The 13606-nt window shown below is 35.8% G+C and overlaps 2 protein-coding genes across 2 annotated transcripts in view; both read left to right on the top strand.

Moving 5' to 3' along the window:
- Positions 1–6152: 6152 nt before the first annotated feature.
- Positions 6153–12619, top strand: LOC109217211 (5'-methylthioadenosine/S-adenosylhomocysteine nucleosidase 2-like). The gene is made up of 8 exons (XM_019381437.1): positions 6153–6387; positions 6519–6582; positions 7641–7732; positions 9438–9544; positions 9894–9968; positions 10443–10517; positions 11374–11466; positions 12052–12619. The coding sequence occupies exons 1-8, from the start codon at positions 6291–6293 to the stop codon at positions 12247–12249; spliced, it is 801 nt and encodes a 266-aa protein (XP_019236982.1). The 5' UTR covers positions 6153–6290; the 3' UTR covers positions 12250–12619.
- Positions 12620–12876: 257 nt separating this feature from the next.
- LOC109217213 (type III polyketide synthase B) overlaps positions 12877–13606 on the top strand; it is a 2878-nt gene continuing 2148 nt past the window's right edge. Inside the window, exon 1 of the mRNA XM_019381439.1 lies at positions 12877–13338. Within this exon, the coding sequence (XP_019236984.1) occupies positions 13161–13338 (178 nt within the window). The 5' untranslated portion in view covers positions 12877–13160. The remainder of the gene's footprint in view (positions 13339–13606) is intronic.

The raw sequence follows: 13606 nt of genomic DNA, 5'->3' as shown, positions 1-13606 counted from the left end.
TCCCTTGCCTCCCGTCCTACCCTGCCCCTTGGGCTTCCCGAGAACATGACCTTACTCTACCATTCCAGACTACAACCACTATACCTACAACAGACTAAGGAGAATCACTCACACACACTAGGCAAACAGACCAGACTAGGAGAAAATAAGTTGAAGCTAATAGAACGCTTAACAATAACGCAAACTAAAAAGGCAACAGTTTAACTAACACAAGGGGAAGGAGAATAGGAAAGCAGGAGGTACCAACTCCCAGAAATAAAAACTAGAAGTTGTCTTGGTGTACACGACATTTTTGCGGCACCTGGCTCGTTCGCGTCCAACTTTCCACCGCCTTTACTGGTACTCGCCCTAGCAGCCCTCCTATGTTTATGCGCCCGCCCCTCGTTTGTCTCTAATAGCCACCACGTATTACCTGAAAGACACAGCAAACCCAAGAACCAAAAAAGGTGCAGCCTCCGCTACCATCGGTGGAGCCCCAACAAAAGCAAAGAAGAGAAAAATAAGAGGAAAGCAGGGTGGAAAAATTGGGGGGGGGGGGGGGGTATTTGGTCTAACACACTAGTACAAAGAAGAGGAAAAGAAGAAGGAAAGAAAGGGAGAAGAGCAGATGGGGAGGACAGTGAGACGGGGAGAAAAGGAGATATTTCAAAGAATTAGGAGGAGAGAGGACGACCGAACAGAGCAGGGGGGAGAAAGGCATCGTGTCGGTAGTGAGTAGGGAAGAATGACAAGACAGGCAAAAGAGATGGGGGATGTGAGAGAGATGGGGGAAGAGAGACGGGGAAGAGAGATGGGGATGAGAGAGATGAGACTTACCGGGGGGGAGTGGTCGCCGGCGGCTGTGCTGGTCGCCGGTTGTGAACTAGCCGTTAGGGCTGGCGTCGTAGAGAGAGAAATGTCAGAGAGAGAGAGAGAGAGAGAGAGAGAGAGAGAGAGAGAGAGAGAGAGAGAGAGAGAGAGGTCGAATTTTGTGGTCCTCAAAATATTTTTAGTTGATAATTTTATCATTAGAAAATGATGGACTAGATGCAACTTCTCACATATAAGAGCTATTTCAGCATTTGGATTCTAGATTTGGTGTTCTTTAGATAACCTTGTATAGTCCCATGAATGACTTTCATAATATTATACCATCCCCGCCATCCACATAGAATCAGAAATTCTTGGAAGATGCAACTGGAAGGTCGCTGCAGTAATAATCTCATAATAGAGAAAGTAAGAATGGACAAGGGCTTTAATCAGTAAAGAATCAACTGCACACCAAGAGTGACGGGAAGAGGAAACCATGAGGAAGGTGTTCAACATCTTATTTTTAAAATGGAACAGGAGCTCATCTAACTTGTGACGATATTGTAGGAAGTGCAAATAGAAGAACATAAAAATATACATCTTCATCAGTGAAGATGCCCCTTAACCATCCAAGATTTCTGGCCATTCCTAGCCTCTCATCCTTCTTAATATCCAGTGCATTTTTTGGAAGATTAACAAAAAATGACCACATCCTGACCACTAGATGAATACAAGTAGCAATGTTATTTCTTATGATCAGCAACCAGGGAATCCTTTGCTGGTAGGCCAAGTGGCCATTCACCATAAGCTCCTTGCTCGTCGAACGCAACAACATCATCAACATCTACGTGAAAACCATGAATTGCAACCCCCATGATGAACATTTGAGCCCACACTATTTGTTGTTACCCATCTGCATACAGTTGCGATATATTGCAATTGAAGGTTCAAGGGCGCAATGCAACCATTCCACTGGGCAAACGGCATGCACTTATCAGGCTTCAACCTGCCCAACACATCACAAAATACAAAATTTCTTGTAGCGCTAACATATGTGGAAGGCAAACTTGAACCAGGATCAAATGGAAATTGATGCAAAGTGAATAAAAGTTCAGCACAACCGAGTTTGCACAAGTAATCAAGTATATTGTGTCGGCAAGCGGAAAGCATACAAGGCAGTATAAGTTGATTATCAAACATGACAAGATCACTGTAAGCACTTAGCTGCATAAACTACGTGAAACAATTCATCAAACACCTGGGTGTCTATAATGACTGAATCATTAACTTCCATGTTAAGTTCCATGTTGGGTATTTCAGCAAATACCTGGTAGGCATAGCTTCTCAAATAAGCCTCTTCTTCGGGATTGTCCACAGGGCTGGAGAATCCTTTATCCAAATCAAAATCAGCCGTTGATTCTGCAATAACTAGAGGTGTTGAGACCTCTTCTGACTCGCACTTATCGTCCAAAGACACTACCACATTCGAGTGCTCTAGAGTGTCAGGGATATTCTTGGGGGAGGCATACATCATGTGCTCCATGTTGTCGAGGTGTCGGAGCATACGAGTGTTATTGTCCATCATAGCCATTATCAGATCCCGTATGGCATTGAGGTGATAGTGGACAATGGTAGAACAGTAGAGATTCATGGAGTCCAAAACAATGAAAGCACCAATGTAATGGATTTAATATCCACAATCATATACAAAAATCACAATTTGATATGTTGATACTGAGAACAAAGCAATTACAATAGAAAGTAATTATATTTAAGAATAGTACTCCCACCGTTTCAATTTATGTGAACCTGTTTGACGGAGCACGGAATTTAAGAATAAATAAACACTTTTGGAATTTGTGGTCCTAAATAAGTCAAAAAGGGGCCTAGAGTATTTGTGTGGTTATAAAAGCTTCTCATTAAGGGTAGAATTATAAGTTTAAGCTAAATTATTTCCAAATTTAAAAAGGGGTCATTCTTTTCGGAACACACCAAAAAGGAAATAGGTTCACATAACTGGAATGAAGGGAGTAACAGAAAGAAAGGGGGATGGGAAGACAGAGCCACAGAGAGAAATAGACTACGGAGAAAGATTAGGAGGGGAAATTTCCAATAACAATATGCATAAGCGTACACTTGCACGAATTAATAATTATAGTAACTGTATTCCCTCTTGTCCAGTAATTTATCAACACCTGTACCTCAACCTGGGTCCCAATTGTAGTCTAATAACTTCTCTTTGGGCTGGTTAATACTCTAACTCATGCGTAACCAATTCCTAAGCCCAACCCATTTGGTTTGATCTACCTTGTTCATAACATCATTCGTCATATTGTAAATATACAAGTGGAGAATTACTAAAATTTCAAGAGATACTAAATTTTAAACCTATAATTTCAGAAGTGCAAGAAGTTCAATGATAATACCTAAAAAATTTAGACTCATTTTATTTAGATTTTGAATCCATATGTGGAAGGAAGTTTTTTCCACTTGCTAGAGCCCATATTCACTAGATAGTTTCCATTGGAATTCCTTGTGCGAACAGGTCTTGCCTCGTTGTATAACTTACTTATGGCCAATTATATTAAAGTTTTTGTTTATGAACAAGTCATAGACATATTATCTATGCCTAAAAGAAAGGATAAAAGGAAAACATTGAATTTAGATAAAAACCGACTAAAAGAACGTTCATGTGTTGAAGAAGAATAAGGAGGAGGAGGAAAAAGAAAAAGAAGAAAAAGTGAAAATAAGGAACAATTTGTGATGGGCGGTGAACTTGATAAATTGAGATGAGCTTGGAGTAAATTTTATGGGTGGTCATTCAATTTTGTGTTCATTATTTAAAAGTCATTTTTCTTTCTTTTGTTACACAAAAATCATTTCACTATGCTCTAGTTATCGCAATAATCACTTTGACCAGATTTTACAAACCTTTCACCTGAAAAGTCTATTATACCCATGACATTATAAATCCTCCCATTAATGTAATACCTTCTATATTATATGCTATATAATATACTTTTACCCAGGTATTTTACCAATAATTAAAATAACTTAATTTTACTTTATTTATTATTTTTATAATATATTTGTACATTTAATTTTTTCTTAAGATTAATTTTCAAGATATATAAGTAGCATTATCAAATTTGTCACTGACATTACCGTGAACAGATCTCAAGTCCACGTTCTTAATCATGCTTAATAAAATATGTTTAATGAAAATTAAAAAATCAAAGCTCATTGATTTATCAGCCAATCCTTACCCATTAATTTAATAAATAAAATACCCACATTTAGCAAAATGGCACATCTTATTAATATTTTCAAATAAATAATATTAACAGATTAAAAACTTAATATTAAACACAAATATCTTTGAAACTTTTGTAAAGTTTTTATTGACGATAAAAATCATCATTTGTTAAGCAAGCATGTTTTTATTATTTTAAATAAATATTAAAAAAATATATTTATTATTTTTATATTAAAGTATGTTCGTATTTGAATATGATTAAACAAATTGAGTGCTGCGGAAAATTAAATGTATGGATATATTATAAAAATGATAAATAAAATAATTTAAAGTTATTTTAATTATAAGTAAAATACCTAGGTAAAAATATATTATATAGTATATAATATAGAATGTATTACATAAATGAGAGGATTTATAATGTCAATGACATAATAGACTTTTCAAGTAAAAGTATTATAAAATCTGACCAAAGTGACTTTTGTGATAAATAGAGCAAAGTAAAATAATTTTTGTGTAATAAAAGAAAGCAAAATGATTTTTGGGGAATGAACACAAAGTTGAATAATTTTTATATAACAAAAAGAAGAAAAATGACTTTTGCGTAATAAACACAAAGTTGAATAACCAATAATGAAATTTACTCATAAGCTTGCTTTGTACGAGGTTGCAGATCATGCCAAGAGGAGTCTTTAACTAAAAAATACGGACTGAAACTTTGTGTCGTTTTTTCTTGAGCTTTAATTGGTAAAATATCAAGTCGAAAGAAAAAAAAATTGGATGCAAACTTGTTATTTGTATGTTTAACTTTCCCAGAAATGGCTTTCAATAAATTAAAAAGCTTCTGTTGAAGAACTGCTTTGCGCTTTTTGATAAAAAGTTATCTTACTTTATCTTTTTCGTCCTATTTTAGACAAGATTTCAATCTCTAAGTCTCTTATGTGTTTATCTCTTTTTGTTCGTATTTTTCTACTTTTCATCAGTGCCTGTATCCTAGCGTACCTCATTTAGCTGAATGATTATAATGTACATCTTTATCTTATCTAACATGAGGTGTATTTGACTGAACAGAAAATTGTAATAACTGGATTTATATGGATTCAATTACAAACGTTACTCTTTAAAAAATTTGGTTATTCAAGCATATAATTATTTTATTTCTCTCAAAATATTCTTCCAAAAATTGTCCACAGTTAACATTATCAGTCGACACTTGTCCAATTTCCATTGGATTTCTGATGGGTACAAGTGGGCCCCTTAAGCCCACATTTTCAGTCAGTGCTGTTTATAGTACTCTAATAAGGGAAACTTACACAAATGTCCCAAATAAATCTCAACTTACCAACCTCTAGCCATTAGTTATAGACTTACCAAAACTAGCCAACAAAAATTGAAAAACCAAATAATAGGGTTCTTTCTCTCAAAGAATCACATGCAAAAATCACCTTACATATTTTTAAGCGTGATTAGCAACATTAGATACAAGACGGAAAGGAAATTTTATGGGAGGAGTAGCAAATAAGATGATGAAATACAAAAATCTATACAATATTCCAAAAATCTACAAAAAAAGGAACTTTTTCAATGGGTATAGTTGAAATTCATTGAAAATATATAGATAAGCCAATATACAAAATTTGAGGAAGATTGGAGGTGATTTGAACTGGTTTTGTATCAAAATTCGTAATTAAATCGAGTTCAAAAAAGTCTTCTGCGACACATGTATCAAACATGTATCACGCATGTATCACACACACAGGTATACATGGATATACATGTGATACACAATTGAAACAAATATGATACATATGTGATACACAAATGATACACAGTGTGATACACATATCATTTTTTTTTCATGTTCACCTTTTACTTCGAATTTTCAATTCAAACCACCTCAAAACTTCACCAAATCATCCCAAAACTTAGATTCAAACTCCTTAAGTTGTGCCCAATCTATTCTAATAACACCCACTGAAAACAAAGCAAAAATTTGATATTTTTTGCTACAAATAGCTAATTGACTAATTTGGCTAATATTAGTAATATTTTATCAATTGGCTAATTTTTGTAATGAGTTACTTATAAATGGACATAGCTGGTAATTTCATCATCGCCTGTATCGGTTACCACTTCGATTCTCAATTTCTCAATTGCAGAAGTTGAGATTGAGATCGAAGAGAAGACTTCATTTCAACTTTATATTCGTAAAAGGTAAAAGGTAAAAGCAAAATAAAAATAAAAAATGGCTCCTCCTCCTCACGGCGAAAAGTCAGCAGAAGTCAAGGAGGAGTTCGCCGCCGTTGATAACCGCCCTATCTCCACCATCGTCTTCATCATCGGTACTTTTTTTAAATAAAAAAAAATTATTTTTTACTCTCTTTGTTTGCTCTATATGTATAAGTGCTTCATCTAATGGTTAGTAAAAGAAATTGTGTTGACGGTAACAAAAAATCTATATGTGAATCGGCAGCTATGCAAACGGAGGCGTTACCACTTGTTAACAAGTTTCAGCTTACTGAGGACCTCGATTCCTTGTAAGTTCTCTTCTTTCTTATTTTGAGTCTATTACTAACTCAAAAGATGAAGAAATCTTGCACAAAATCGCTACCTATAAAGTTGCTAGAGTTTTCTTTTTCCGCTTTTCCACTTATCTTTTCATTATTCCTCGCGGATGTTGGACTAGGAGGACTCAACACATCTAATTTTAGTAGTAACTTTGTTCTCATTACTTATCAACAACAAAAATAGTGATTTTGGACATGACTTGTTCATTTTTGAAATATAACATACATAGTTAAATAAATCACAATTTCGTAGCTAAAGCTATTCTTTAAAATGTTGAAATATGTAATCAAAGGTTTAAAAAATTGACCTTTTCTTTAGAAACAGAGTGATGAGTGTTCACATTGAGATTAACAAGTAAATGCGAAGATAACCAACACCAGTAGAAGAAATGAAGTAGTAGTTATTAGACAAGTTTTTGAGGTGGTAAATATTTTAGATGCTAGAGCTCTTACCAGCAAGAACGTGTAAGGCTTGTCTACTGGTATATCTACGCGATTTTACCTGATCAACTTTGTCAATTAGGTAATTGGAGTTTTAAGTTTTCACAATCCTTTGAGAAGCAAGACTGCAAGAGCTCTACTTACGAGAGATTTTGCTATTGGACAGAGGGAATAACATGTTATGTATAGGGTTTAAAGTATGTTACTCAAAGTGACAATAGAAATGATGCAAAAGTGTTTTCTGTTGGATCATGTGGTATTCGGTTGCATGTTAAACAAAATAGCAAGATTATGATACATTATGTATGCATTAATACTCATTTGAGCTTTGAAATATTTGAGGATGATTCATTTGATTTGGGGGAAAAAATGATATCCTATTAGAAACTAAATTTTGTAAGAGAACTTTTGGATCTTTAGTCTCTTGAAAAGGTATGGGAATTTTGTTATTATGGCGACCAGGAACCTCCACGTTTTCCATGTACTCAATTGTAGAGTGTGATTATCCATGCAGTAAATGTTCACCATGTTTGGTGGTTTGTTTTACTGTCTTTTCTTAGATCTAATTTCTGATGTGCACAATGCAGGTTCCCAAAGGGAGTCCCTTGGGTGCGGTTCTATGGTAATTACAAGGGTCTCGCCATTAACATTGTTTGTCCTGGGAAAGACCCAGCATTGGGTAGGGTATTTTCATCTTGAAACTTTTTGCTTTGCTGGTTTTGTTTTATGAACTTGGATGCTTATCTAACCGATGATGCGCTGCATGAAGTCTTCCCCATATTTAAGATTGCAAATTATATTTCCAATACCAAGCCCTTTTTTTCCTTTGAAGTGTTAGCAGATTGTTTATTGCCTCATTTAGTGGTAGGACATAGTTTCACCAACTAATATTTCTACCTGCAATGGTGGATTTTGATGCCAGATACCCTCATCTTTTTACGTGAGATATGTGTCCCATCAAATCATCAAATATATTGAGTGGACATGTGCAACATAATTATATAGAAAATGTTCATCTCGATGTGTATTTATTCACTAACTCAGCACTAAGGGAGTGCTATGAGTTACAAAAGAAGCAAGGCCATCCCTGTTACTAATGTAGGGTGCCTATGAAATCCAAAATTCATTACATCTTAATAAAATGAAAATATACCTAAGAGCTAAAGCAATTGAACAAATTACAAAAGGCCCTCAATCTATGACGAGGATTAAATTTTCCTTCAAAGCAACTAGTTATTCTCTTCTTCCAAGAGTCTAAACAGTAAAACTGGGTTTTTTTTTCTGCATTTGCTTAGTAGTCCTTTTTCAATAACCGTGGTGTACCTCGACTGTTCCACCAATTACCTGCTGTTTTCCACCTGCATAGGGATCGGGTAATTCTATCCACCAAGACTTAGGCCAATGGGAAGAAATCACCTAATATTTTTTTGTCTCTATGTTGGGATTTTGAACCCTAGTTTTCCATGGTTTTCACCCTCTCCATTAACTGTTAGACCACACCCCTTGATTCTTGGCATCATCCAATGCAACCTAGAAGTCTTCAGAATCATATTACATCTTCCTTGCTATTCCATGATGTGAAAGTGAATGTTTAATATGTTCACTATCCATCAGACTCAAATAGCATATGTCACACAGATGAAGTCCCAAAACAAGTGGGGTTGACATCTTCACTCTCCGACCACAAGATAATATCTGAAGGCCCCTTCTCAAATTTTCTCGTGTAAGACATGTTTCATGCATAATACCCATCCAAAACAGGATACTTTTGTGGGGGTTCTACTCTTCCAAAAACCTGCCATGCCATATTTTATCAGCTTTCATTGAATGGACCATATTTTGGTACCATGCTATAACTGTAAAAGTACCTTTTTGCATCTTTCCGCATAATCAGATCTCCATACTTCACAGCCACCTAGCTCCAGACTTTTCAGTAATGAAATCTTTCCTTTTACCTCCTAGTTCTTCTAAAGGCGATATTCCAACTCCATTGTCTATGCACTGAGTCATGGTGGCTTCTACATTTGTGGTGAATTCTTTGAGACGCATATGGCCTAGCCACTGAGTTTGTATTCGCCTAGACTAGATAGTTTTATTCTTCAAAAGATAAAATTGCATTTCCAAGAACAAGGCTTTAATTTTCCAAATCTCTACTTGATTGTAAGACTAGAAAAGTAATTCTTAGAGCTAATAGAGGAGATATATGGAAACCTTCCTCTTGCTTGAAGGAAACACTGCGAGACCATTAAGTGTCTGATGCTCTGATTAATTTGATGTTATTAATGTGCACGTTTGTATGTTTTCATATCTCGAATTGTTTGAATGCATCAAATCTATTTGTGTCCTAACTTTTGTAGAACTAACTTATGAATTGTCTAACACAGGGGTCGATGGTGTGGGCACGGTATCTGCATCTCTTGTGACATATGCTTCTATCCAAGCATTAAAGCCAGACCTCATCATAAATGCTGGCACAGCAGGTGCATTTGGGGTAAGATTTTTGCCTACACATTCTGAAATAAGCCCCCCTTCCTCTTTTCCTGATACGCCCTCTTTCCCAAGGTACTTGTCTCATCTCTCTTATCACACGTTGATTAGATTAATCATCTGTGCAGAATTGGACATAGGAGTATAGGACAGTTCATCTTTTCCAGTAAAATGTAGACTTTTAGAAACTACACAAAGATAACAATTTGCAGCTTGTCCATTTAAAGATATGAAAGAACACAATTACAAAATATTTGTCAAATATTTTTCCTATCCTTTCCTCTATGTTGAGCAACCCTGTATAAATTATTCTTTTGATATGTTAGTTTTGCCTGACGTTTAGTTATTTTCAGGCCAAAGGTGCTTCAATTGGAGATGTGTTTCTTGCATCAGAAGTTGCTTTCCATGACAGAAGAATACCAATCCCAGTAATGTTCATTTCACATCCTCTTTCTCAATTTTTTTTTCCTTTCTCAAAAAAAAAGTTCATTTCCCATCCATGCTTCAGGCCTTTTGAATTCTATATGTTGTGCAAGAAACATATGGAATGCAGGAAATAGGATCAAAATTGACGCTAGGATGACGAAATATTTGCCTTTGCTACTATACTTCTAACAAGAGATCACAATTCCCGTTATTATTGTGGTTAAACTTCTATCGTTAACATTTTCCCAGTATATTTACTTGACTTGGTGCTTCAACCGTGCTAAAGGAAATAGGGATTGATAATTTTATTATAACAAAAAAGAGGAGATTTGGATTGATAGTCAACTGAAAGAAATTCCTGGTTTTTTATTGGAAACCTCAATAGATGATTCACCTACTTTGTAATTTGGATAGCGTTGTTGGTAATATCATCAGCAAGTAACTAAAGGTTGTTGGCTGCACTCGTGCACCTGCAGGTATTTGATATATATGGAGTTGGATCGCGGAAGGCTTTTGCTACACCCAATCTTCTGAAGGAGCTTAACCTAAAGGTAAACACTGTTCACCTGTGCATATAAAAGAACCAAATCTAATAGCTCATAGCTCACATGCTTTGATATCTATCCTTGTCTATGGCTGGTGGATGTACTTTTTGAGTGTGGCTTTAGCTGCTTTGTCATTGAGTTAAAATTATGTGGGTTCAGATTGTCCTTTGATTGTCATTTTGTCAAGCTGGATGGTGGTTGCATTTTGCTACAAAATCGACACACTACGTCTCAATTCCAAAGTAATTTTGGTTGATTATATGAATTCTTAATAGCGTTTCTGCTCCATTTTGATTCAATAATATGAAAACTCCCCACAACTCAGTATGTGTCAGTACTTGTACATTATCTGCAATCTTCTTCCAAATGCAACACTTGAATATAGTCCAGCTAGACAAGTCTTACCAACTTAAAAGGGCAGCCCGGTGCCTAAACTCCCGCTATGCGCGGGGTCCGGTGAAGGGCCGGACCATAAGGGTCTACCAGTTTACCAATTTAAGATGTGGTAAATTTTTATCCTGTGATGTCTACCAGTTTTACATGACCTCTAAGCAATTTCTTTAATTGGCAGATTTGCCTGCTCATGAAATGGCATGTGAAAATGGAAAGTGCCAAATTTCTCATTGTTAAAAATTTCTAGAAGAAAATCTATGGATGATCTAGATTTTAGCTTGGAAAGACTTTTGGTCTACATGCTGTTTTGTCAGTTTATTTATTTTTATATGTACACTTGTTTCCACTATTAACTTCTTATTATTTCCCGGCTCGCTAATAGTGTGCATATACTTGCAAAGTCATTACGTTTACTTTGGCATATCTTAATAGCATTAAAGTTATCGTGAAATTACTGTTCGCGTTTCAGGTTGGTAAACTGTCGACTGGTGACTCTCTAGATATGTCTCCAATGGATGAAGCATCTATCGTTGCAAATGATGCAACAATTAAAGATATGGAGGTAACCGTCTAAAAGTCTTAAGTTCAGTATGATTTCATTTTGGGAAGACTTAGAGAAACTAGTGTCCTGTGCACAGGTGTTTGTTCTGTATTCTATGCCCCTGGTCATTTTGTTCCGACGATTTAGCGGATGTCAAATATTGTTGTGCGGACCCATTAATATGTCTACTCTTTCTGTCTAGGATGTCCTTATTTTGAGAATATAAGATCCAAATGTAGTAAGTAACTTATCCAAAAAAAAAGGAAAAAAAAAAAAGAGAAGACCCAAAGGAAGTAACTTTTCTAGCTCCACATACTACGTATATCAGATAAACTCGTCTTCTAAGAAATTTACATCTCAAAGTTCGCTTTTCTTAAAATAATAAACAAATCTCCCCTCCAAATACAAAAATAAAATACAATCCCTCGCAGGCAATGATTAATGGTATTGTTAGGTATGATATTTGAAAACTCTAATTGTACTGCATGTTATTTTGTAGCTTTGGTTTAACAAAAAAAAAAGAGCACTATGTTCGTGTAGCTTTGCTCTCTCTTGTTAGGGCATCGATTTCTCTCTTTTTCTGATCCATTTGCTTTTGGGTTTCAGGGAGCAGCCGTAGCTTATGTGGCAGATCTGTTGAAAGTTCCTGTCATTTTTCTGAAAGCTGTGACGGACATTGTGGATGGCGATAAACCAACAGCGGAGGAGTTTTTGCAAAATCTGGCAGCAGTAACAGCTGCTCTTGATCAAACTGCCACCCAAGTTGTTGATTGCATCAGTGGGAAATGCTTGTCCGAACTGTGATTTAATCTTTATTTCATCCCGTACATGCTTCAGTGGGAAACGGACAATACTGGGTTTCCAATATCTGTGGTCTCATTAGGTGACTTTCAGATTTCTGGGCAGTGGAATTCCTTCGAACTGCATAGTATTCTTCTAGTGTGCATTGCATCAGCGTCAAATTGTTCCAGCTAGTTTCTAAACGTAGCTGCTGTTTTGAAACTGTTGTAAAATTAATTAAGAAATTGTATGGAAATTGTGGTTGGAGAAGGTGAGTGGTATTCTTATATAATGTGTTTTGATAATGAATTATCTGCAAAGCACATGAACTACGGTTTAGCAACCTCAGAACCAGTTTCTAATTGAATTATTTGAGTTGAATTTTGTTTTAAAAGATAGTAATTCTTGACTTTACTATCAGAATTTATGTATAACGGTCCTTATATGATTATTAATCGCATAATAATTCATGAATTATAATCTCTGCTTAATCAGTATGTAGACCAAACAATCCTCTTGTTTTCAAGAGCTGACCAGCTATTATTGACACAGAGATGAACTTCTTACGCATAAGAGAGACTATACTCTACATTATTTAAGAGAATTTTTCTCCAATTATACTGCTTTAACAAAAATATTTCTCCACCAGAATGCAGTCGACCTAAGTACATTATAATAAACCAGAATGCCACCAACCACATATCAACATTTAGCAGTACTTAATCGAGATTAAACTTTTAGACTTGCCAAAATCATGAACATCTTGTTCCTCAACTAATCACAAGAACTACATAATCAACAATCTTGGGCCCCTCTACATTGTGATGATATAACTAGAACTCTTTATTTAATCGAATATAAACTATATAGTAGGAGTTATAAATAGAAAGTAGTGCACCCAGGGCATTCAACGGCAAGCTGTGAGTACTTAGTACATGGGGAGATTGGAGAAGATGGAAGGAGGGAAGAAGATTAACACAGGAAACGCTACCATTCTGGCTCTGGGCAAAGCCTTCCCTCATCAGCTTGTCATGCAAGAGTTTTTGGTTGATGGCTATTTCAAAAACACCAACTGCGACGATCCAGCACTCAAGCAGAGGCTCACCCGGCTATGTAATCTCTTTTTCTTTCTTTCTTTCAGCCTTTTAACAGTAAATGTCGAACTAGATTTTCATGTTGATCAGGAACAGACAATCGGAGTTGTAAGATAACCCGGACAAGCTAAAGTGCCCCATTGTTGAATGAGTTGTTTCGTTATATGAATTTGAGTAATCCTCATTTCATGAGCTAGCTTCTGAGGTTGAGTTAGATACAATGAACATTTTCTTAACATGACACTAGAGCCAGACTCATCCCGATGTTGAGCCCCCCCCCCCCCCTT

The sequence above is a fragment of the Nicotiana attenuata genome, unplaced genomic scaffold, assembly GCF_001879085.1.
Source record: "Nicotiana attenuata strain UT unplaced genomic scaffold, NIATTr2, whole genome shotgun sequence".
NCBI lineage: Eukaryota > Viridiplantae > Streptophyta > Magnoliopsida > Solanales > Solanaceae > Nicotiana > Nicotiana attenuata.
The sequence above is the reverse complement of the archived record's forward strand: the minus strand, read 5'-3'. Positions and strand labels throughout refer to the sequence as shown.

Coding starts and splice junctions, on each gene's coding strand:
- LOC109217211 (XM_019381437.1), top strand. CDS start 6,291: ATGGCTCCTCCTCCTCACGGCGAAAAGTCAGCAGAAGTCAAGGAGGAG. Junction 6,583..7,640: donor ACTGAGGACCTCGATTCCTT/GTAAGTTCTCTT, acceptor TGCACAATGCAG/GTTCCCAAAGGGAGTCCCTT. Junction 11,467..12,051: donor CAACAATTAAAGATATGGAG/GTAACCGTCTAA, acceptor TTTGGGTTTCAG/GGAGCAGCCGTAGCTTATGT.